Source organism: Puntigrus tetrazona, chromosome 5, assembly GCF_018831695.1.
Source record: "Puntigrus tetrazona isolate hp1 chromosome 5, ASM1883169v1, whole genome shotgun sequence".
NCBI lineage: Eukaryota > Metazoa > Chordata > Actinopteri > Cypriniformes > Cyprinidae > Puntigrus > Puntigrus tetrazona.
In genome coordinates, this window is record NC_056703.1 from 13,497,531 (window position 1) to 13,524,065 (window position 26,535).

Here is a 26,535-nt window from a genome sequence, read left to right on the forward strand (position 1 = left end):
TATGAATATTTTAAATGATCAAATGTTTCACATTTACATTTCATTACGTTCATAATAATTACAAATGCGGTCTTGGTGAGCATAAAAAACTCTTTAAATTTGTTTTTTAAAATCTGATTTTTGAATAGTATGGTGAACATAAAAGAAGAATTTAATTAATTATTTAATTGTGAGACACAGTCCAAATCTAAACACTAAGACTTGATCCACTTGATCCTTTATTTAAAGTGTATTTACTTAAAAGTATTTGTAAAAATATACAGTGAAAAATACAGTTACATCAACAGACTTTAATTTAGGCTAACGTTTTAGTCAAACAGCCTGTTTTCGTACCAATCCCAACTTTTGAAAGCCTGTTCTATCGTTAAGCACTCATGCGCATTCATCTTAAGTCTCAAGATGTATCATGTAGCTTGTTTATAATCTTGTCGTTTGCCATTGGCCTGTGTAAGTATTGTGTATATGCGTATTTTCATTAGACAATTTCGCATTTAAGAAGATTGAAATCTTAAAACAACTGCAGTAGATTAAGGTATTTCCCATTCTCTCGGGTAAGTAAAATGACTATGCTGAAAAAGCGCAGTGATTGAGAGTTGAGTTTTGACACGTGCAAGCCGTCTGTCAGTCCGCTCGTGCGGAGCTCTTTAAATTGTCCGTCAGCGCGCGCGCGTGCGCCTGTGTCAGTGCTGAGACGAGCGCTAGAGGAGGCAGCAGTGGCGCATCTCACATATCCGCCGCTGGAATATAACGGCTGCTTTAGGATGTGAACGGGTCTCGGCCTCGTCACCGGCCAAAGCTTCCGTTTTCCCATGACAAACAGATGCGAGGAGAGGGCGAGCGCGCGCGAGAGTGAACGGTACAGGGGAGCGGAGAGATCCTCGGTATTATTATGAGAAAAGAGGACGGGGTTGTCGGAGCCGTATTTGTTTTGCTCGCGGAGATGAGGCGGGGGGTAGCGAGTCGCTACAAAATCGTTGGGCTCCGGCCAAGCATTGCTCTGTTTTAGCACATATATAGCGCCGCGCTTGCGTTTTCGTCGTCAACTGACTCGTTTGATCGTCACGGTTTGCATCGCAGAAAAATAATGCAGCTGTCTCGAGGACATCTGTGAGATTTGCGGACTGCTGTTGCCGCTGCCATGACAGACGCAGGCTTCACCGAGCAGGCGGTGTGAGAGAAGCACGGCCCCAGCTGCAGCAGCACGGCCGATGTGGGCTGCGTTTACCGGGGGAGATTAAATCTGTAAATACTGTTCGCGTTATTCCTCTTTAATCGTGTGCATTCTCAGGGAAAATGTCCTCTCGGTCTGCTTTACCGTCTGCGAACGACCGGAGCACAGACCATGTAAGTATCATCATTCAAATAAATTATTATTGTTGTGATATATCATCTCAGCGCCCCGTTTCCACTCATATCCTACAACGCCCAGCGTTTAACGTCAGGTGCACCGTCATTTTTGCAGCCCGAAACATTCGCTGCCCGATATCGTTCATGGGAGGATGGAGAGGCAGCATACAGTGGCCCGTGTACGCGTAGCAGGTTCTTTGGCAAAATGGGCCGCATCCTTGAATGTGCAAAGCAGCAAAAGAGTCGCTGCGAAAAGCGCAGGCAGTAGAGCTCAGGCCATCCGCATAGTGTACACATCAGCGCATCATCTGCGCACTAGCGCCATGCGCTCTCGGAGCGCTCCTCTCCCAGAGAGCGGTTTTGCTTCATTGGCAGAATTCGCGGGAGAAAAGCAAGAAAATGTTCTGTCTCTGCAGATTAGCAAATGAATATAACTATGCCGGGGCGCCAGAATCAACCGGGGAGGGCGGAGGGAGGTTTTAGCGTTGGCTGTGATCTGCCGTTCGCGTACAGTGCCGCGGTCCATAAACAGACGCACTGGCTTAGTGTAGTGGCCTACCAGTTCTGCGCCAGCAAATTACACCGAGCTTCACGCACTGACATAGACATAGTGTTTGCTCATGCATTATTAGTATTATGTATTTAGTGTTTCTTTATTAGTAAAACGTATCTAAAACAACCATTTGCTGATTGTAACAGCGTTGTAGAAACGCATGTGATGATATAACTATATAGTAAATATATTTTTGCTCACTGTACATTTTATAGTAAGCACCAAAGTAAATGATCATGCAATTCAGTAGAGTGTGTTAAACTAAAGTCATTTTAAAAAATGGACTGTATTTGTTGATAATGCCGCTTTGCATTTGAACTATGTCTCTCTGAAAATATATATGAAATTATTCATTCCTTTCTCTTTACAGTAACCATAACACAAAGCTTTATTTTTGGTATAACCACTTCAAAATCTTTAGTGCCCTTTGAGAACATATTGTAATATGCTTATATGTTGCTCAACAAACATTATCAATATTATCAACGTTGTCTTTTAATAAAAAAAAATCCTTTCTTCATCAACAGGATTCTAAGATATCACAGAAAAGTATACATCTATGCCATCAAAAAACCAACTAGACAAAGGCATCTTAGTATGTGGCACAAAAGTATATGCATGTATCTTGTATCAGAACTGGACTAAGATTGTTTAACACCCATCTATGTCCTCTCCTGGCTGGATTTTTCCCAAAAGAAGATTTCCATAAGAACTATGAAATCTATGATTCTTTCTTTCTTTCATTACAGTTTTTTGTTTAAACAAGAATGAGAGCTAGTGCACAGTATGTGCTATTTGGCACATTTTTTGTATATGGTGTGTGTGAGGTAGAATCCAGTAAGAGCAAGGCAGGGCTTCGTGAGTAATTTATTCAATCCCCGAGCTGTAATCCTGTGGTCAACGGTGCAGATGGGGACCTGGACATGTTTTGATTTCTGTGTGAGCTCCTTCCTATCCCCTCTTAAGGGGACAGTTGGAGCCATTCAGGAAACTTTACCAGATGTTAGCCTGAGCGTTCAGGGCTCAGTCAGGTTTAAATGTGCTAATCTAAATAGAAAGTTTAGTTTCAGCGGCGACAGACTAAAACCCTCATGGCAAAGTAAGTTAATCCTGTATTATAGGGCAGAATTACTCACACACCAACGCTGACCTTAGTTTTCCTGCGCACTCTCATCTACCATCTTTACATTAACATTTACATTAAATTTGTATCATGATTTGTATTTTTAAAATTTTGTATAATTTTAGACACTTAAAAGCGTATATGCCATCGGTGAGGTTTTTAATTAAATGTCACTGTTTCTGTCGTCCAAATCCTTTTCCCTTTGTCAAAATTTTGATGCATCGTTAGTAAACATTATTTTTTTTAGAAATGCTCACAATACAGTATGACCAATAAATAAATAAATACATTCTAACTGCAAGATGATACAACAGTTTCTGCATACATGTAAACTGATTTTTTTTTGTGTGTGTAAAGTAAGAGCTTAAACAGTAAATGAGGATTTAATTCTGAAATCCGGTGCAGTCGGTCAGCGCTGTAGCATTAGTCTCATTCACCACAGCTCTCCCGTTTAGTTTCTTTCTTAACCCTCCAAAATCTTCTAATCTACAATCTTTTTTTCATGCAATTTCTGTGATATATGACATAATTACTTTAGTCCGTTGGACTGGCTCACAGGCATGTTTTTCTTCCTTTTGGTTGTTTCAGCATCAGCATGTATTCGTTTCCCTTTAATCCATTTTTCCCAATTTGAGCTTACTTAATCTTAATGAATGTTCTCTGTGTCTGTCTTTCTGTCCAGCATGCGTCTCTGGTGGCGAGTCGTTCAGAGAAAGGGACGAATGTGTCGAGTCGTTCACTGGGTGCGAGATGTCGTAACTCAATGGCCTCTTGCTCAGATGAGCTGCCACACATCGGAAACTACCGGCTCCTTAAAACCATCGGCAAGGGCAACTTTGCTAAAGTCAAACTAGCCCGCCACATCCTCACGGGCAAAGAGGTGAGAGAGAAAGACTGCAAGAGAGAGAGAGAGAGAGAGAGTTTACATAGGTAAAACCAGAAGCGTGTGATAAGATGTTGACACAGGAGCTACTGTGTTGTGTCTCATTTCCATCAGAGCACTTGTGAGCTGTAATTCTTTGGGTGGTATATTTTTAAAGTGGTCCAACTTAAGTGTGAAAATTTCCACACCCACGTTTACTTTTTATAAACCAGAGCTGATATAGTGTGATTTTAGATAAACTTCTTAGTGGGCAGCAGAGAGCATTAAATAATCTTAATTTGTGGTGTTTAATTGTGGTGTTTAAAGAATCATGTTGCCGTAGCTTTAAAATATTTCAAATTCTAAATTTTTTTGAATTGTGTTTCAATATCAGTACAGAGAGTTTAAATACTCTTGGACCAATAATAGTGAATGTATGTGTGGTAGTCTGGAGCCACGTATACATTTTTGGGAGTGACGACTGCATTTAAATGCAGATGGAAACCCCATAAATTATGGTTGTGTGTGTATACGGAATACAATCGTCACTCCCAGATTCATGATGGTCAGCATAACCACAACGTCATTGTGGCTATAAATAGGTAACATGGATGCTAAAAGTTTTGTGCCATCTATTTCTGACCAAAGTACAGGTTCTAATTAAATCCCCATCAAGAGGGTGTATTATTTATGCTCTTTAAGCTGCTACTAACAGCATGTGCTCTGATTGAACTGTACAGTGTGAATTGCCTTTAGACCACATGGCTGGTGGGAGCAGCTACGATGGAGAGAGACAGACTGGCATGTGAATTTGCGAATGAGTCAAGACACATGGCTCTGTCTCCGACTAGCGCCGTACGAGAAGAAAAGAGACATAGATGCACTTTTAATTACATCACTGCATTAACAGTTTGCTTCTGTGAACACTACTCATGAATAAATATTGTTACATTTTTTACATTAAACTGTAGAACGTGACATTTCGGAGACAGATTTCTTTTCATATACTGTATTACTGTTATATTTTCTTGTTTTTCTTTTGCGCATTTTAACAGTGGGGTCAAATACACTACTGTTCATAAATGTTTTTATTCAAGAAAGGATGCATTTTATTAAATGAATCAAACATGACATAGAAATATTTCTAATAGAAATAAAAAATCTATTTCAAATAAATGTTGTTCTTTTGACATTTCACGTTTTAAAAATATGCCTCTTTTTTCACAAAAAGTATTTAAGAGCACAACTGTTTTCGACACTGACATTGAGACATTTTTGAGCACATATTAGAATAATTACTGAAGGATCACTAAAGACTTGATAAAACGGCTGCTCGAAATTCATTGCCATCACAACAATGACTATGTCAAATTCATATTCATATATTCATAATCATTTTTATATACATTTTTACAGTATTTTTAAAAACATATTTTTGAACAGTAAAGTATATATTCTTATTTATTGTAGCCAATATTTTTGATTTAAATTTTTTATCTGTTTGTCCTGTCTAGCATTTTTTGATAAAAGCATCTGCTTTTGAATATCAGATGATAGTATATATCATGTTTAATCACAAACAATCAAAAGTTTTTTGGAGGGGGAATTTGTTTGGAGCCTTAATTACTAATTGTGCATTATATTTTTAGGTTGCAATAAAGATTATCGATAAGACTCAGTTGAACCCAACCAGCCTACAGAAGGTAAGAATTTTATGATATTTATGTCATTTTAATATACCAAAAAAATAAGAAGAAAAAAAACCCATTGTACATAAATATCCCCCAGTGTCCAAAAAAATGTTGACTAATAAAAATTCAATAAAAAAATTAAATGTAGAAACAAAAATAACATAAAAATGAAAACATGAAAATAACATGAGAAATATGCTATTTAAAAAAATCTACTATTTTCATCTTCAATGTTAGAGCTATCACACCATAGGACACATTAATGAGAGAACTACCCATATATATATATATATATATATATATATATATATATATATATATATATATATATATATATATATATATCAGTATGATGATTTAAAAGATTGTGAGGTTCTTGGAAGTGTTACAGTAATGTGTGTGTTGTTAGTGTTTAGTGTCGCTGTTGAGTTTGTGCTCTCTCCTGTACACCAGTGACTCATCTGTCTCATAATAGATTATCACCGGCCTTCATTCCTCCCACTGAAGCCCACCACTCAAACAAGGTTCTGAGCTTGAACGTACATCAAGATTTTTATTGATTATTGACAAAGCCTAGCTTGATATGCTTCTGACTTTGAACACTTTGGTTTTGACTCATCTGGATGGATCTTAGATGAAATCACAGCTATGTCACCACTCAGCGCTGGCCCTTTTGTGTGCAAAATTTGAAATGAAGTAATATAACCATTGGATATCAGTGAAATATACAGTGTCTTTCTGTAATATGGCGATGAAATATACAGAGTCATCCTAAATATCTACTTTATTTAAATGCACTGTTTAGTTAATTAATTTTTAAATCTGACCATAGACAGTCTAGTTTTAAAATGCAACATTTGTTTGTGTGCTTAGTGTGTGTGTTGGAGAGGAGAGGTCGACAGCTGCGGTTCTCCACAGGCCCAGAATGCCCCACTGTGATTCAATCCCGGCTCTGTAACACACACAGTTAACTGTACACAAACCGTAAACCACCCTTATTGAACATAAGTCACGTATGGCTTCTTGATCACTCATATGGCTGATATGAGCTGTTATAGTAATGCTGGAATCTTTGTTCTGTGGTGCATTTGTCAGAGTATTTGTCTTTTTTTATTGCACATAGAGAAAAGTTGATTTTTGTCCCATGCCATGTTTGCTAGATGATAGCTGAAGATGTTTACATATGATATGGTTTATAGCTGTACTTCAGCCGTACAATATCTTCTGGTCTTCTAATTTGTATATTATAGCAGTTTATTCAAACATTTCTGAGCTATGCTATTTTGATTGTAAATTACAAGGTTAAAAAACCATATGCATGGGTGAATCGTTTACATTAAGGTCAGTAACATAATTTAAAAATCTATTGGGAAGATTTACATTTCGTGCTGACTTTAAACTGACGATTAGTCGTTTTTTCCATGAGAAAATATTGGGCTTAGTCATTATGAGAGGCTGAGGCAATGTGATTAAAATAGAGAAATGTAATGTGATTGACTTATGAATCGACAAGCTTCAGTAACCCACATGGGTGCGAAAAACAGCTGCTCATATTCTTGTGTTATGACTGACAGGATTTGCTGTATGAGCTCCTGGCAAACGTTTGATGAGACATCTGTATTGACTAGAAGACATATTGAGTTGATTTAATCTTTATGTTGTCAACATTGTGGGTGTCCCTTCAAGTATAATTTGTATATGTATCGTGTGAATTAAAGAAATGAGGGGTGCATTAAAGACATTTCTTCTGAACACATGCCTGTGAGATGTATTATGGGACAGATGCAGTTGCAATCATGGAGTTCCTGCAGCAACAGGGATTGCATATTAGGTACCTTTGTACAGATGGAGAGAACACAAAATACATATTTCTGGATGTCTGGATGAAGGCCTGATGTTGACAATTATTGATGTTGATGAGAAATATCAATATATTCTAGGAATATTCAAATGATATGTATCACATTACCCTGTTTTTCTTTCTTTCTCTCTGCTTTTGTAGCTGTTTAGAGAGGTGCGGATCATGAAAACTCTCCGTCACCCCAATATTGGTAAGATGCACTATAATGCAATAAATGCATGCTTGCTTTTTAATAATACATTTTTTAAAAATTTAATAATTTTAATAATTCTATTACAACATAATTATCTAATTCTGATGCAACCTGTGTTGTTAAAAGCGCTATATAAATAAAAATGATTGATTGAAATGATTGATTGATAAATGTAAGCATGGCAAACGTATTAAATGCCAGCTACTTATATATGTATATATATATTTGCAGTCCAACTCTTTGAGGTTATTGAAACAGAGAAGACGCTTTATCTTGTGATGGAATATGCAAGTGGAGGTGAGCGCTGATGTACTTTACATACTGAAGTATGTAATATGACTTTGTTTAATATTGTTATGGCCTTGGCAGCGATGTCTGTGTCCACTATATGGTGTGCATTTGTCTAATGTGTTTCTTTCCAGAGATACAACATAATTAAAAAAGCTAAACATAATATTTCTAGGTGCATCTGTGATATTTGGGGTATTATTAATGTGCGATTTGGTTTTCCAGGTGAGGTGTTTGATTACTTGGTGTCTCATGGGAGAATGAAAGAAATAGAGGCTAGAGCCAAATTCAGACAGGTGAGACATTTACCTTATCGCTTCAGTACATAATGCAGGATTAAAGATCAAGGTGTTGTTGCGTTACATTAAGCCTCTGGTTTACAATTTCAGCGTTCTTGTGTTTTAACTAGGTTGTGTTATTTTTGTTTCAGATTGTGTCAGCCGTTCATTACTGTCATCAGAAGAATATAGTTCACAGAGATCTGAAGGTATGAGCTAGAAACTGCAAAAATAAGTAAACAAAAATATCTGAACATATTTAATGCGATATGTATTCACTTGAGAGTTATACAGATTATACAGATTTTTTCAAACCCCATTAAACCCAAGCGGTTTTGATACTTAAATAAATTAACATGGTTTTAAACATGCAATATAAATATATACAGTTGAAGACAAAATTATTATTATCAATTATCATATATTTCCCAAGTGATATTTAACAGAGTAAAATGAATTTTAAACACAGTATTTCTTATTTATTATAATTTTTTATCTGTAGAAAGCCTTATTTATAAATAAAATAATAATAATAATAAAATTACCTTATTAATCTTTTAAGCCTTTAAATTACACTGTAAGCTGAGGATTAGTACCTGGCAAAACAACTAATATAATAATAGTTACTGTCATAATGGCAATGACAAAAAATAGTTTAGACTTGAAAATAATTGTTAATCCTAACAAAGGAGAAGAAGCAAATACATGTTTATCAAAGTGTTTTAAAGTGTCAAGAACTGCCATGAGAAGTATTATCAAGAAGCTTAAAGAGACCCACACAGTGGTGAACACGGGCAGGAAGTGAAAGAAACGTTGTAAAGAAAACTATTGAGAGAGGTTTTTAAAGACCCAAGAACAACTGCCAAGACACTAGTGAATGGCAAAGAAAAAAATTTGTCTACTTCAGAAAAGAGAACTCCAAGCTAGACTGATGTTTAAAGGACAATGTGCATATTAGAAACATGCCATTTGGTAAGATGAGACAAAACTATAGCTCTTTGGACATATAGATGTTGCCTATATTTGAAGTAAGAAGGGACAAGTGCTCAACCCAAAGAACACTGTTTCCAGAGTTAAACAAGAAGGTGGGAGTATAATGCTGTGGGGGATTTTTCGGTGTGTTTGGAAGTGAGAATCTCCTCTGGGTCAAAAGAAGACTACATCTAGATTTTAAAAGAGAACCTTAGGCAATCTGGAACAAAAGATGGTTTGGGTCAACATTTTGTCTTCCAGCATGATAGTGACTCAAAGCATATCTCATTTCTGGTGTAGAACTACCTCCAAATGAACAAAGTGAACGTCCTTGACTGGCCTGCACAAAGCCCAGATTTAAATTCAATAGGTCTTCTGTGGGACACACTGAAGACCAAAGTCCATGCCAGGAGACAAACAAATCTGGAGGAGTTTGAGAGGTTTGCTGAGGAGGAATGGGCTGCTACTCCTCAGGAGACTGTTGAAAAGAAATTCTCACTCCATTAAACAGCACTTGGAATTATTTGAAAATAATGAAATATTTCACAGGGGCTAATCATTTTGTCCCTAACTGTATAACTGTTTAACTGTTTGTAAATTTGGGTTTGTATCACTTTCTGTCTTCTTTTTCCCCCTCCTTGTTTTCCTCTCCTTCACACAGTTCTATGCAGTCTAATTATTTTTCTCTCCTTCACTATTTGTGTCTTTATAGGCAGAGAATTTGCTATTGGATGCAGATGCTAACATAAAGATAGCAGACTTTGGCTTTAGTAATGAGTTTACGTTGGGGAATAAGTTGGACACCTTCTGCGGTTCCCCACCTTACGCAGCTCCAGAGTTGTTTCAAGGGAAAAAGTATGACGGGCCAGAGGTGGACATCTGGAGCTTGGGGGTCATCCTGTACACGTTGGTCAGCGGGTCACTTCCTTTTGATGGACAGAACCTCAAGGTACAGTTATTCTGTTTCTACACCCGCTATGATCCATTTCAGCCTCTTTACAACAAAATACAATTAGTTTTTATTTATATAGTGCTTTGCAGTACAGATTGTGTCAAAGCAGCTTAACAGTGAAAATAATGTTTCAAAGACGCAAACAAAATTCAGTTCTGCTGTATAACATCTTTTCACCTTTACTGTATGGCTGGTAACGCCAACCATTACTCCAGTCTACAGTGTTAAATGATCCTTAAATGTAACTGTACTAATACGCTGATTTGGTGTTAAATAAACATTTACATGAAAAGTTCTTTGAGCTAAATTTTTTTAATTACTGTCTAAAGACCACACTGATATCTGTTTGTCACAGATTTTTTGTGCATGTGTGTTTTCCAGGAGCTGCGCGAGCGAGTGTTGAGGGGGAAGTACCGCGTGCCCTTCTACATGTCCACAGACTGTGAGGGGATTCTGCGCAGGTTTCTTGTGCTCAATCCCAGCAAACGTTGCACACTGGAGGTGCATACTTGCAGATACATAGATATACTCTGCCATTTCAATTCATGTACTACATACATTATATTATGCCATTGTGCTGAGTTATAGCTCTGTTAGGCTTCTGCGCTGTAGAATGCATATAGCATGCATTTGCTGGAAATTGCTAAAACTATTACTTGTATGTTAAGAGTTATGATGCCAGTGCAGTTAAACGATTGAGCTGGGAAGTTTTTGTGTAATCGGGATGCTGGTATTTCCTCCACAGCAAGTGATGAAGGATAAGTGGATGAATGCAGGGTATGAGGGCGATGAGCTAAAGCCCCACGTTGAGCCAGCGGAGGACTACAGTGATGCCAATCGAATTGGTGAGCATGTAGACCAGTAGGAAACTGGTTGTGTTTTAGTATGTCTGTATGCAACTATCATTTATTTCATTGTCATGTCCAAATTATTCTTGAAGTGAAAAGTTTGGTTGTGTTTGTAAATACTTCTCATGTTCTTTTTTTTTGTCTTTCCAGAGATTATGGTCGGAATGGGCTTTACTACAGAAGAGATTAAAGACTCTTTACTCAATCAGAAATACAATGAAGTCACAGCTACATATCTGTTGTTGGGCCTGAAGACCGAGGTAATAAACTGTGCACACAAACACACACAATGTGTTACTACCAATTTTGTACTTGTTTACTATGTACTCATATTTTATATTGGCATCTGGTCATAGGATGGTGCTGAGTCACGAGTTAGTGGCAGTATGACTTTGCCGCGGGTGCGTCCGAGCCCAGTTACCAACGGAACCAACAAACACTCCTCTTCTTCATCATCTTCCTCATCCTCACACAGCAAGACTCAGCGCAGCGCTTCTACCTACCACCGCCAGCGACGGCACAGTGACTTCTGTACGAGACATTTCAGCCTAATCTTACTTCAAATTGTGAATGATAATGATAATAATTACTAATATATATATATATATATATAATTAGTATAATAATTATTAGTTTCTTCTGCAGGTGGTCCCAGCATGCCTGTGATGCACCCTAAGCGTAGCCCGACCAGTGGCGGAGACCGTGAGCTGCGTGAGAGCCGCATGCCACCGAGGAAGGCCAGCTGTAGCGTAATGGGCAGTCGGACCCTACCACCATCTAGTCCAATGGTCAGCACCGCCAACAACCCCAATAAGGCTGAAATACCTGATCGACGCAAGGAGATGACTGCCACCACTGTGAGAAACATTTCTCTACCTATTTTTTTCATTTTCTTAGATATATATAAGACATATAAAATATATATGTTGGCTGTGATACCTGGTATTAAGCTGCAACACTGGCTACGTCACTAGTCCACAGTGTCACCATCCCACACCATTGTTTTGAATTTTTGTAATAATAAAAATCATTTAGTTTGGTTTGAGAACAGACAGTTTGAGCTGAATTAACGACACACACGCATAGACACGCTAGCTGACTGACAAGAAGTGTGAGGAGAGAAATACGATGATAGAAGAGTTTTAAAATAAAATGCAAAAGCACCTGTTAAAATATTTTGGATTTTGAAAAGCCTGTTGACTTCTGCCATCAATCTAAGTGATAATGGAAGTAAAAAAAAAACATTTCTTTCTCATTTATTTGGTTCCACTATTTTTGGCAGATTTTAGTTTTATTTAAACTGTATTTTTTATTCTTATTTAACGTCAAGGTGCATGGTGTCTGGGCCTCCTTTTTTTCTTACTCGTTTTGCTAATAAATGTTATACATTTCATAATTAGCCTGTTTATTCCTCTGATTTTTAATCTTGTATACCTATTTAAACTTTGTGTAAGTTATTAGATGTTTTATATTCCATGCTTTACTTTTATTTGTTATGTTAATAAAAGTTCTATGTTGTATTTTGTTGTTGCTTGAATTGAATTCAAGCAATTTATGTAAAATTTCCACTAATGTAAAAGTAAAAGCAAAATGCGTGCTGTTCCATTTAAAAGTGAATGAATGCTAGAAAAGAGGGAAAAATCTAACGAACTGAAAGCTAACAACTGCTTGTTGCCGAATTGACGCAAATTTAAAAGCGAAAGTAAAACACCTGTGGCACTTACATACATTACATAATATACATTACATTTTGGGGGGGTTAATGAAATGTTGTGTCGATTTTTGTTGTAGAACAATATCCCAGGAAGTACTATGACCCGCAGAAACACGTACGTATGTACAGATCGTTCTAGCACTGACCGGCACTCGCTGCTGCAGAACGGCAAAGACAACAGGTGACAAATGCATATATTCAGAAACTCAGAAACGCTTTGTCACTGTGCTGCATGTCCCAGTGCACTGTCTGCCTCTCATTCACTGAGTCTGTTTCTGTCTCCTCTCAGTTCCCTTTCTCACCGCCTCCCTCCCACCTCTCCGTCTACTCTCAGTATTGTCGGAGCGGGAGCATCCTCCTCCTCTTCCTCAGGTGAGCGCTGTAGGCTGACACGTGGATCCACCATCCGGAGCACCTTCCATGGAGGTCAGCTCCGTGACCGTGTCCCACCCACCTATGGACCTCCGCCCACGTCGCCCACCCTCAGCCATGATGCAGGAGCCCTGCCTCCGAATGTCCGCAGCCGGGCCACTTCTAACTTGTTCAGCAAACTCACCTCCAAACTCACACGCAGGTAAGAGGAGAGACTCATCTTATAAGTAAAAACATCCTCTGATGAAAAAAAACAAAACATGTGAAGTATCAAAAATATGTCTCTGATTTTTTTCTAAAGCTCTTTTTTTTTGCAAGAAATTGTCAGGTCATTGCTCAACATCAGGCATTTGTGCTGCTGGATCCAGCAGTGTTTAGTTATCACATTATATGAACAAGATGAAGAATTCATGGAAAAAAAAACCTGTTATGCTCAATATGGCAGATTTACAGTTGAGTAGAGTTGATAGAGACATCAAAATGCTCAATTAAACAAAAGTAGGAACTGAAGCCTTTCCATAAGGTGCGGTCATATTTACAATTGTTTAATGAAGTCATATCATAACCATCTCAATGAGATATTTGACTGATGGGTGTCCGACAGCAAAATCATTTTCCTATGCAGATTTTGTATCATAAATTGTGTAAACTTTGCACTGATCAATAGTAAGCCTGTAGGATCGGTAGTAACTTTTGTGTTGGTGTATGTCTATGATTTAATAACAAAGCAAAACAGATCCACAACATTTGAGGCACTCTACTGGGTTTTGCTAACAACATTTAATTCTATAAAATGTAGAGATGTATTTGTAAATGTAGAGCTTTGCTGGTGCTCTTTCCATTTAAAATTAGAAGCATTCGTTGTATTTTAATGACAGTCCAAAAAAGATCTAAATTATTGAAATATGAAGCAAAACAGAATGGTCTGAATTACGCTTTGTGAAATAATGCTACATAAAACATATATGCAGGAAACTAAAACAGCAGAGGGGCTGAATGAAAACACAAATTCATTCTCTGACAGTGAATGAAACTTTTGGAACAGCAACTAGATAGTGTTTCCTTGACTGCTGCTGTAAACAAAGCAGCACTGCTTATGAACACTATTTTAATATGCATTATACAGAGGCAAGATGAATAGAAAATGCCATCTAAACTTTTCTATTTATATCGCAATATTCATATAGATTTATATAGAAACAGCTTTTTCTCATTGGACAAACGCACAACACTTCTGTCAGTTGAAGCTGTTATTTAAAATATATGACTGGATTACTTACCAGTTTGCTTTTAGGTGAATCATAAATGGTTAAATTTTGTAAATATGCTTTTGGCAGACACATTCTTGCAACAAATAAATGCTTAGACATGATTTATGTCACACATTACTGCGTCAAAAAATGTGATTCCTTTTTAAAAAAAGTGCGGAGTGCTGCCTGTGCAATAACATATAGGGTCCCACTGGGGAATTCTTTCAGCTTAAAAGTTAGTTTTACAATCACGCTTCACACATTCATCTTTCCTTGGCTTATTGCCTCTCTTTTTCAAGCTTTTCCAAGCATACAAATGTGTACCTTTCCTAGTCTCTCTCTCTTTGCTCTTATTTCTCTCAATTGCATTTGCTCTATCTATCACTCAATCCTTCTTTTACTTTCTGCATCTCTTCTTTCTCTTGCTCTCCTCATTGTGTCTCTCTTTCTCCTAGGGTCAATCTTGACCCCTCTAAACGCCAGGGCTCTAATAAATCAGTGTCGGGTTGTACTCTTCCACAGGGATCCAAAACAGTTAGTAAGTTCTCCTGTCTGCCTCTGTTTACCTGTCTGTTGCTGCTGCACGTCCGTCTGTCTCTGCACATGGCATGCCTGTCTGCATGCAGTCTCCTTTGCAGAACGTGTGTCTTGTAAACAGGATGTGAGGTTGAGGAAAGGCTGGATGGTGGTGCATGGAGGTTTTGTCTCTTATCGGTTTGCATGCATCCAGGAACACACCGTTTTTTATTCTATATGCACATTTTATTCTATTGCACATTGCTCAGGTCAACATCGGTCAGTCAGTTATATTGAGAGATATACAGATATGTATGTTTGCCTTTTTTTGTTGGTTATGGTGGAGTTGTGTTGCATGGAGCACACACGATTGGGGTAATGCAGACCATCTGAAAATGTGTTTCTTTGCAGGGTCACAAATGAATCTGAGGGAGTCAGCAGATCTTCGGTCACAGGGTGAGTTCGCTTAGGAAACTTTTAACATTATGGTGCTTTTAAAACTAATTTGGGCCAATCAACTAAACTAAGGGCCAAGTTAACATCTAGAGGATCATATAAAGTACATATAAAATACAGGGAAGTTCATTTTTAAAAATCTACACATTAATCAACTGTTCACAATAAGCTCTAACATGCATTCACAAATTTGATAGGATGAACTTGATCTTTTAAGGTTTTAATTAGCATAATTCTTACATTACATTTTTCCAAAAGCGTCAATACACATACAAAGTGCCTGGTTAACATAAAAAGAATAAAAATAAGTAGTAATATAATAATAGTAATAAAAAATAATACCATGATACATTTTAACAAATAAAACAGTGAAAAAACAGCAGGGTTTGCATTCAGATTTTTTGTTTGTAAATCTCACTCTTCTTTCTCTTTCCCAGTGGCCATTTATCTGGGAATCAGAAAGCGCCCGAGCCCTGGAGCGGGGGAAGGGGGTGGGATGTAAGGGGTCATCTCTCCCGTCCCCCCCGGGCCCCTGCAGAAGTGGTACTGGCCTTGCGTGAGGCGGCGAGGGGATGCGGCTGCCAGGTCCGGCACGCTGGCCCGTTTCTGCTGTGCTGCAGTCATGGGGCGGCAGGGTCAAAAGTCACTTTCCAAGCTGAGGTGTGCCAACTGAGTGTGGGTCCCGCAGAGGCAAACGGAGTACGCTACACGCGCCTGTGGGGGGCCCCCCTCGCCTTCAGGCACATCGCATCGCAGATCTCTAAAGAGGTGGAGCTCTGAGGGGACGGGGAGGAGACTTGACTCTGAGACGTCCCCCCACTATATCCGTCATTATAGCGAACTGACGTTGACCCACCCACCTATGTGTTATAGACTTAAAACAACCTCCGATCCCTCCTCCAGGCAACACTCAACACACACCGAAACTAGACACACGTACACATAAACAAACACAGTCACCTTAAAAGCACGGGACACTCAAGCCTGACAATATGGAAAGCTAAAGTACAAAAACAAGCACACCCCTTCCATGCACAGCATAAACCTGAGCGCTTCTTAACATGGATACACACACACACACACACACACACTCTGAAAAGCCTCATTCACCGGATCTGGATTGAATCCAGTTTAGTATTTTTATTCTCATTCTAGTCATGAAATTCTTACTTAAATAATTGATGTCATTCTTTTTTTTAACCACTTTTGTATGTTTTCAACAAGTCTTGACATTTTAAACGGGTCATCATTTTTATGTTTTTGTGATTTAATGTGTCTTACATTTCTTAATACTGAGTCATTGACAATGTAGGACTGTAGCTGCCAATGAACTATATGCACAAATGTGAAGTTGGCAAACTTATCCTAACTTCATCATAGCTCACGGTGCCCAACCAAATCTACATCGCTGGCGACCGCAAATTTGATCAGGCTGCAGGCCAACCATCTACACTTTGTTTTTAAGATTGTCCAAGCAAAATTTTGTTCCCTAGAAAAAATGTTTTTCTGATGTATAGTGCCAGTTTGCTTACTTCCTACCAGTTTTAATTTAGAAGAGACATTTAATGCCAAATGACTTTCCCTGACTTTCCCGAACAGGCTCTGTGATTGATTGGTTCTAGATATTAGTCCTTTATTTCAACTCCTATTCGTTGGTCCTTGGCAAATAGAGTCTCCTCTCCATTTACCTGGTCAGAATGGAGCTGAGGTTACAACAAAGGTGATTTTACAAAGAGAGATCTAGTGTTCAGTGTTATTAAAGACACATTTCGTGCATTGTAGATATCTGGATTATTTGGAAAAAAAAGTTAAAAAGATCTGGATCATATTGGACATTGTTTAATTGTCAAACTAATAGCAATTTATGTATGTAGTGAAAAAAAAAAAGATTCTCTCTACCTCTAGTATTAAAAAGCAGAAAAGTAAAAATCAAATACAGAAATGGTGTTGCATTGCAAAGTATATATAGTCACATTCAATAGCATGTGTATGTTATTGTATGTTTACTTAAAAATCACCAGATATCTAAAATGCAGGATGTTATCATGCAGGAGTGCAGGAAGTTCAGTGCTCTTACTGCTAGAATATATTTTAGGGGCAAATGCACCAACAGGGTTTAAAAAAGATTTTTTTGTTTTTTTAAATCAGTTGTACTTGCAATCTTGTGATAAAATAGCATTATGTATGACTGTTTCCATTGCAAAGTCTTAACAATGCGATGTAACATAAATAGAGATGCAGTTTAAGATTGGACCACAGACATAGATTCATGGAAAGGCCATGTTTTTGCTGTAGCTCATGACGGTTTTCAGCCATATGTGAGTTTGTCTAACAGATGTGGAAGCATGTTATTATCGACTTAACAGGGATTTCCTATGCAGGTTTGACACCTGAATAAAAGAAATACGCTGCTTAAGATTATTTTTCATGATTAGAAATAGGTTTGTTTGGAGCTTTTCTGTCCTTTTTTTCAAACAATATTCTCGGCTTGCTTTTTGACCGAATCAGTTCTGGTCATTTGTTGTATAACAAATCCTAACTTTGCAATAGTTGTCAAATTGGCAAGCTTAAAATAAACAGCAATTCACAAGCGAGTGGATCAAAATGTAACTGTGAGTGGTGATAATTGTGCAATAGCAATAGATGTTACTGTCAGGTTTAGAAGTTGTTTCTATCTTAATGTAAAGCCATGCTTCGGCCCTGTTGGTGCTGCCAGCTTGTAGACAGTGAGATACTGAGCAGATACATGGATTTGAGTAATGAGTCTGTTTTTGTTTGTTTTTTTAACTTCCAGTCAGGAAGGTGTATAGGAAATTCTTGCTAGTTCAGTTTGAATAAACAGGTTGGTTTAATAGGGTTGGTCTGTTAAGTTTTGATTGGGGAGTCATTGTGCTATCATATGTGAAATATATAGTAGATACTAAAGGATTATATTCCACTTTCTCCATGTTTGTGATGGCATCTCCCTTGGTTTTTGATCGTCTGCGGCAAGTAGGTCAGATACTTTGAGATGCTTGAAAGTTTACGTGTGATGACTGACTCCACAGGAATCACTGTGGCACGTCACCTTTGACCTTTAGCCACACGGTGAGCCCCCAGACCACAAGTCTGCCATCTCTTTATCCATCCACTTTTTTGTTGTCTCGTTTACTTTATTCTCTGCCTTTGTGCCACAAATTCGCAAAGACACCCAGTTTCTCCTCGTCCGATTGCCGAATCACTGGAAATCCTTGTGTCATTGTTCTGTCTGCTCTGTGACTGGACTCCTCTTGTGGAGACGCTTCCTGTTTCAAACCGAACAGGGTAAGGACTGGACCAGTCTGACCCGGTCTCTGCATCAGACCGGCTCTATCTGGTTTGGACTGCTGAGATCTGTATCTGTTCGATGTCCATTAAGACCTCTGTGCACTCATCTTGACTTGAATCAGCTTCATCCTATGGCTCTGTGGGTTTGTACCCATGTTTGGCCACCGGAAGGCGCCAATGTCTTAAATGTGAACACTTCAATTTGTGTATATTTGCACAGGTACTTAATTTATTTTCTAGAATAATTATCTTGGGAGAAAAAAAATAATAATAATCATGGTTTATATCAGCCAGACTCTGGCTGTATATAAAGATTATGATACTGATGATAATATTGTGAGTATAGTATATACAGTATCTTAGAACTCCAGGTTAAATCATAGCTAGAGCAGAGACCCTCTGCTAGCTCTCCAGACGTTTCTATGTGTGCTGAAGTGAAACACTAACCTGCAATCCTGCATGATTCAGAGCAAGGATGGAAAAAGATAGAAGACAAATGTGAAATTACAGGATGGGCAAAAGCAAAAGAATTTGATGGAGAGAGAGAGTGTGTATGCGTGTGCATGTATGTGTGAATGTGTGTGTCTGTGTACTGCGCTACTCTGTTGCCCTGCCTCCCTCTCTCTGCTGGTAGGAAATGTTTGTTTGTGTGAGAGGATTAGGGCAGACTTTTGCTCTGGCAGCCATACTTGACCTGGAGTGAAAGTGTGTCGGTATGAATGAGTTTTTTTAATGTCCAAGGCATTAAAAAACAGAGTATTAGGGAGAATTGTGAGTCGGGCGCGTCACATCTGAATGGTAAATCCCTCCAGTTCAGTGTTGTGCTGTCTGTGACGTAAACTGTCTGCTATGACATTGGGTTTCTCATGATGCATTTAGCTAATATGCAATATGACGAGAGAAAAGTCAGGAGGACAAACTATATATATGAGAGTAAGCGAGAGACAGGGATTCAAACCTTGATGCTGTTTGCAGAAAGTCATTTTTTCCCCAGAGGTGTTTGCACCTCTGGCCAAATATTAAAAATGGAAACAAAAGATCTTGAGAGAAATAAACTTCACTGATGTTGGCATCTTTGCTTGTGTTTGATTATTGCATCATTTTTATCTAGATGTATGAGAATTCTATCCCTCTTCTTTTTTGATGGGTACTTTATTTGATGCCTGGTTGGAAAATATGAAGAGCATTATTTATGTTTTTGGTAACACTTTATTTTACGATTACACATATTGCTTATTGGCATGCATATTACTAGAATTTTAGCTATTTATTAGTGCTAATTAAGCACATAATAATGCCTTATTCTACATGATCCTTAATTAATAAGCATCAAATTAAGAATGTATTGAGGAAAAAGTCATAGTCAATAGTTAACAAGTGTTACCTATTCTAAAGTATTACATGTTAAATAATTTATCAACTCTTTCATCATAATTTGGGTCATAAAAATAAAAATGCATAGTTTACACATATGTGCATATACATATTTAGTGTATGCAATAAATATTATTTGATAAAATAGAAGACATGTTTATGTTTTATGGGGTATTTTTATTTAAATACAACTTGATTGATTCACTTTTTACAACCAAGACTGAAATTAGGTGAAGCCTCGACGACAGGCGCTCACTCCTGCGCCGGGAATCTGATCCCAAGATGTTACCAACTGAACAGAAAAGTGGAAAAAAGTGATGGCAAAGTGACATGGAAAATAAAGAAGAAGGGAAAAAAAAGGAAATCAAGACAGATGCAAAGGCGAGACTGTCTTTTTGAGCAGCAGTTTCCTCTGCATTGATGTCAGATTGCACGATGGACTGTAAAAAAAAAAAAAGACAAGACGAGAAAAAAAAAAAGGAAGGGCTCCCGCTTTACTTCTGGGCAGGGATCATGCTGTCAATGGACTCGCCCTTCTCCAGCTTCTTCTCCATCTCAACCATCAGCTTGACGCCATCAACCACACACTGTACTTGCTCAACCTCTGAAGAGCCAATACGATCAGCGTTGGAAATGTCAAACACTCCACCGACGGAAGCGGTGTCCACACCACCTGAGAAAATAAACGACGATAAAGGTCAACAAATGGAGCAGATGTTAACTATACCACATCTTCATATGAACATTTGTACAGGGTGTTCAGGCAGGGTTTGTATACCTGTGCCGCGCTTCTGCAGGCGCAGTCTGGTCAGGATCTCCTCAAACTTGGCATGTGTGCTCAGCTTGGGCAGCTTGACGTGGACACCACCACGCAGGCCTGTGCCCAGGTTGGAGGGGCAGGTCAGGACGAAGCCAAGATGCTCGTTCCACATGTAGTCATGGTTGTGCTTCTTGAAAATATCCTCAATCTGTTGAAGAAGTACATACACATGCTCACACACTGCAGGCAACAAGAGGATTGTAAATGTGCATTATGTGTGTAGGTTTTCCATACCTTCTGAAGACCAACGCAGAAGCGTTTGAACACTTCCTTCATGTTGCCACCCTTCTGCATGGAAATGACACGCAGGTGATCCTCCTCATTCACCCAGACCAGGAAGGTCTTGTTCTCATTGTGCCTGTGTTTAAAGCATAGGTCTTACATAAACCACTACATCACAATTATTTTAATATAACGTTGATGCCACACTTGGGGAATCAGAACAACAACATTCTTACTCCTGTGGTGTCAATTAAGTGTATATCATATTTGTTATTTGGTGTATCTCACACTGTATATCACATTTGTCGGAAAAGTAAAGTTTGATAAAAGATTTCAAAAAGCTCACAACAGTTAATTTTATAATGGTTACCTTTTTTTAAATGAGACAACCTGGATGATGCATGTGACTGACAAATGTGACTTACAAAGGGTGCAGCCTTTTAAATGAGGCGGCAATCGATCATTGTGATTTGACTCACCAAATGCCTCTGGCATCGGGCCAGTCGCGGGCCATACCAGCAGCCAGCAGCAGGGGGGAGACGGGTTTGTCAAAGAGGAAGTGGTCAGCGATCAGCTGCTCCTGCTCAGCATCAGTCATGGATTTCAGGGGGTAGTATTTGCCCTTGAATTCTCCATCCAAGCTGTTCAGAGCTAAGGAAAGGAGTGCTTAAAGTTATTCTGACTCTCATTCCACTGATGGCTCAGTTATTGTAGAATTACTGTGCTATATATCCCCTTACTAATAAAATGTTTAACTTGTAAAAATGACAAAAGCACAAAATTAAAACTGTATATATATAAAAAAAAAAAATTACATTGATTTGTGCACACATCTTGTAATGACAGCATACCTTCAACAGACAGCTTCTCCACAGCTCTGCGCTCTCCACGGCTGTTGTGGGGGGGCAGGGCGTATCCCCTAATGCTGCGGCCGGTACGCACACGGCTACTGAGAACATAGTTGGGGTCCAGGTCATCTCCACCCTACAAGTAGAGATTTAATTCATTTCAGAACAATATTGTTAAACAGTAGATTCCGCTGTATAAAGCATACCCAATATGGATAGATTTTCATATTTTTCATATTTATTATTCATGTAAATAAATAAATTATATCAAGGAGACATCAAGGTTTATTGTTCCACGTATTACCTATGTCTATTGATTTTCTACCATTTTATAAACTAATTTTTATTTCTGTTTTGTACCTTCAGGTTCTCGAAGTTGAGGTCGGTCTTGTGCTTGTCTGTTGCCTTGTATCCACCATGACGGTCGGAAATGACAGGGTCAAAGAGATCCTTAAACACTTCATAGGACTCCTCATCACCAGCAACACAGCCGACAGTCATGATGAAGGGGTGACCTGGAGAAATATATGTGCATATGTTGTGCTCTCTAAATGTGATCCAAGGTTTGAAATATGTGGTAAGGATGTGACACTGATGTCTTTACTCACCTGGGTTGTCAACACCAGTCTGGATGGCATCATCCAGGGTGAATCCAGTGGGGGTCTGCTTGTCCCTAAGCTTGGCATACATTTCCTTAGTCAGCACCTTGGCCATGTGGTTGTTGTGCTTGGTAAGGTCTGGATACTCATCTTCAACTTTGAAGTTCAGCTTGAAGTTGTTGTGGGTGTTTCCGAAAGGCATGGTTGCGTTTCTAACACTAAAGATTGGACAAGTGGAAAAGAATATTTGGATTTTATTGTTTGAATAATCATACATTAATTCTAAATTTACACCTGTCTAGCTACTGGAATGCAAGTTCTAAGTCAGTTTAAAAAGTTTTGTAAAAGCTAGCAGCATGATTGTTTATATTAAAAACTTGCGATAAGAAATGACCGTTTTGGTATATCTAGGTGGTTTACAAATGTTTTACAGCATGCTGGCTGAAATCAATATAACTGTATTCAGTGCAGAAACATAACTGCTTAAACATCAGCTTCCACTGGATTGTGATAAATGATAACCTGTGAAACACAGCTACACACATTAAAACAGTCTGTCTGGTATCCTAGCAACCTCCACTGGAGGTCCTCACTTGTTATATGATATGTCTGATTGGTCCAGGAATGGGAGAGATGCTCTCAGGTCTAAATGTAGACTGATCTATTTTTACCAAGGTCTCCACTCCCTCCCATTTACTTTCAAATAATATCAAACAAAAAACAAAAAAAAAGTGTTCTGCCTATATCATCACTTAACATTTTATATGTGTTCCTACACATATAAGTTTCCTTAGAATCACATGTTATTCACATCTTGGTTGCGTTATTTTATAATTTACCACAAACGCATCCTAACAGTGGAATTAACTTCTGGTGGTCTGAACCAAGTCGTCTGAATTAATTTTTGTGAAATACAGTTAGTTATCAGAAGTTTCTTCCCTGCTTACCACAGGATCTTATTTTAAAAATAGCCAGCAGAGGGAATCTGTCCCATATGTGTCAATAGGAAAAACAGAAGCATGGTTTTTATAGCTGTATCCGATTATGCTCTCAGAGCAGCTGCATATCACACATTTGACATCTGCTCCCACATTTCATAGCACAGGTCAACCTAAATAGTTCCTAAATATTTGAACATGCACAAAGTTTAAAATATTTCAACAGATGCCTTATAAAACCACTCCAGTACTTCTGTAATGAAAAAGAACATCTGCATATGAAACATCATACATATGAAAATTATGCAGCTCTTCAAATCACTTCCATTTTACTTTAGATGTTTTTAGGGGGTATTACACTAGAACAGAGCTTGCATTATTTCTAAATTATTATATCTTATTTAATGTATTTGAATGATTTTTAAGATCATTTTTCCTAACATTTTCTATTTTCTCTCCTCTCAGTGAATAATGGTTATTCAAGAATGTTGTCTTTACCTGCACACAAGACAATAAAAGTGGTAACAGTCCTTGGGATCAGATCCTGTTCACCAAAGCCGAAATAGGGGTCACCCAAGCAAGAAGAGTCTGATTTGGGTTTATATACCTCCAACCCCTGCAGCCATTGGCTAGCCCATTTTAGAGCTCACTGAATTCTGATTGGCTGGCCCCGGTATCTTATGCCCTGTTTAGTGTAAGAAAGGCTTCAATTTAGAGCCCAGGCATCTTAGATGAGGTGGCAGCTGTGGGTCATGCCCCCCTCCCCTCCCATATCCCTTTACACTTCCCGCCCCATACATAGCTTTCAAGTAGGGTATGGGTTGGAGGAGGGGTGATGGGGCATGGAGGGTCTACCATGCTAAAAAGGCTGAGCAGCACTTTTGCCAAACATACCACGGATATTAGAAGTGCTCACGTCAGGCCAATGGCTTTGGAAAAAATCAGCTGGTAGACTCTGTCCATCACATGATTCTTAGTGCAAATTCACTTAGCGGTTTTGCAGGTGAAGTCTGCTGCAGTGTCATATTTAATTCTTTTACTTTATTCATGTTGGATGGCATATTTGTGTAACGGGGTAAAAGGTCAAGAATGGAACTGAATATCAATTAAAGAAGGCAGCTGATGTTAAAGTCAATTTGATAGGTCTTAAGTTGTGCAACAACAGTTCCATCTCATGAAAAGTCGTAAATAATAATTGGAAAAACATACTCAGACCTAAACATAACCATAAAGCCCAACCCCCAACCCTTACCATGACTGCATTGGGTAAAAAAAAAACTTCAGTATGATCCAAGTCAGATGATAACATGAATTTGCCAAAATTATAACATTACATTGCGATGAGTGTATGTTAATGTGGTATCTTCTTTTTTGTATTTATGCAAAAATTAGGTATTTCCATCTCCAGTTTTGTCACACTCATACATGTTCTCACTCAGGGAGGCCCCATGAGCGTCCCCAGTACTAGAGTCTCTGGATATTATGGGTAACCCCTTCCCCCAATGTGTCTGTCTAGCAATTCATGCAGCTGCAGCTTGTATAACACATTGGCACATTTTGTTAAGTAATGTATTGTTAAGAATTGAACCATATTGGCTTATTTTATCATTGTGCCTCGATGCTTTAGGTTACACGGGACTCTAATGCTAGTCCAGCTGTCTCCAACATGGCACCAAGTGTAAATAACAGGCCTGCCATGTCTCACATGCTTACCAGCAGCTGCCATGCATGCACACACATATCAGCTTATTGTAAAGAGATAAATGCTTGATTATGCTCATTTGTTTCTCTGACTTAAAGATTTAGTGTGGCTCCAGGTTTCAAACACAGATTCAAGAGATATTTGAGGACTGGTTGGTTGGGGGTGAGGGTGTAGTATCCATGGCCAGTACTGGATATATAAGGGGGAGGGGTTGTTCACTGGCGTTGCCCTGTGGTGTCACCCCATGTCCCCTTACTCACACAGCTGTCTTCTTTTTGTCCCTGTACAAACAGTATGCTTGCCACAAAATTCATCTATCTAGAAGCAGGTTGGTAGAAATGCTAAGAATAGTATTTCTAAAAATAGCAGTATTTTTAAAAGTAGACTACTATTCAAATGCTTGAGCTGTCATTATTTAATTTGAAAGTAGTATTTTATGCATTTATTTGATCAAAAATAGTAAAACAAGGTTTGAAACATTATTCCAATTGAAAATATCTTCTTTCTTTATATATTTTTTAACAGTATAATGTATTTCTGCAAGAGCAATGCTAAATTTTTAGCAGCCAGTCTTCAGTCTAACACGATCCTTCAGAAATCATGCTAATATGCTGATTTGGTGTCCTTTCTTGTTATTATTATCAATGTTGAAACGGTTGTGCTGCTTCATATTGTTGAGCAAACAATGACAAATTGCATTGCAGCATTTATTTTAAAATAGAACAGTAGTGAATGTGTTAAATGCCTTCCAATCATTGAACATTTTTCTATTCAGTTGGGTGTGTATAGTCATGTCTTATCTTTCTAGGTCTGTGAGTGCTGCCAGAATTGCATGCATGTGGAAGAGGAGGAAGGTTGCATAACATTAGTGTGTTTGCGTATACAGTGAAACAAAAGACACTCAACTCTGCTACAGGACAGTTACACAACATGAAGTCAAGACAGTTTTAAAGTCTTCTTTTTAATTTACATTTCTTGCATACTAGATATTGCTGTTTAACATATACAATACATCCATTTGTCATTTTTAAGTAAACAGAGCCATACTGAATCATCAAATTATCTGTCAAACAATGTCCTGTTGAGAAATACAGCCAGGGAGTGGTGTAAGATGCACGGTTAGTTAACTACTAACGAACTAGAATGAAAACTACCAAGTAGAACACATTTAAAACACATACATATTACACAAACGGAATGTGGAAGTGGAAGTGAGACATGGAATTTGAAATGACTTTCACAGAATCTCCATGGAGAATTATATGTTATGTGTATGACTCTGTGGGTCTGGGGAGGCCATGTCATCATCATGTTCAGTAAGCATAGAAAGTTAACAAGCAGAAATGGCTAATAATATACTTGGCCTTTGGCAGGGTAGCAGGTAACATGAGTCTAAACACTTCATGTGACCTTCAGCCAAAGCTGGTTTTTAAGGTACAGTGTGTGCATG

At 38.3% G+C, this 26,535-nt stretch overlaps 2 protein-coding genes across 5 annotated transcripts; one reads left to right on the plus strand and one right to left on the minus strand.

Annotated features, from left to right (window-relative positions):
- The first annotated feature begins 653 nt into the window (after window positions 1-653).
- On the plus strand, window positions 654-19,654 carry mark4a (MAP/microtubule affinity-regulating kinase 4a). Of its 4 annotated transcripts, none has more exons than XM_043239501.1 (18): window positions 654-1,344; window positions 3,706-3,903; window positions 5,535-5,588; window positions 7,579-7,627; window positions 7,862-7,927; window positions 8,144-8,214; window positions 8,349-8,405; window positions 9,881-10,117; window positions 10,502-10,621; window positions 10,866-10,965; window positions 11,119-11,228; window positions 11,325-11,499; window positions 11,602-11,825; window positions 12,760-12,863; window positions 12,972-13,256; window positions 14,760-14,842; window positions 15,232-15,276; window positions 15,714-15,912. In XM_043239501.1, exons 1-18 carry the CDS (start codon window positions 1,294-1,296, stop codon window positions 15,776-15,778), a joined length of 2,094 nt encoding a protein of 697 aa, XP_043095436.1. In that variant the 5' UTR covers window positions 654-1,293; the 3' UTR covers window positions 15,779-15,912. The 4 variants fall into 4 exon arrangements, with proteins under 4 accessions (XP_043095436.1, XP_043095434.1, XP_043095437.1 ...); XM_043239502.1 differs by having other exon boundaries at window positions 659-1,344; window positions 11,614-11,825; XM_043239499.1 differs by lacking the exon at window positions 14,760-14,842 and having other exon boundaries at window positions 655-1,344; window positions 15,714-19,654.
- Window positions 19,655-20,112: 458 nt separating this feature from the next.
- Window positions 20,113-24,038, minus strand: ckma (creatine kinase, muscle a). The gene is made up of 8 exons (XM_043239503.1): window positions 23,882-24,038; window positions 22,455-22,663; window positions 22,207-22,361; window positions 21,850-21,982; window positions 21,478-21,649; window positions 21,011-21,134; window positions 20,735-20,924; window positions 20,113-20,629 (listed from the first exon to the last, which is right to left on the minus strand). Exons 2-8 carry the CDS (start codon window positions 22,645-22,647, stop codon window positions 20,451-20,453), a joined length of 1,146 nt encoding a protein of 381 aa, XP_043095438.1. The 5' UTR covers window positions 22,648-22,663; window positions 23,882-24,038; the 3' UTR covers window positions 20,113-20,450.
- Between the last annotated feature and the right edge of the window lie 2,497 nt (window positions 24,039-26,535).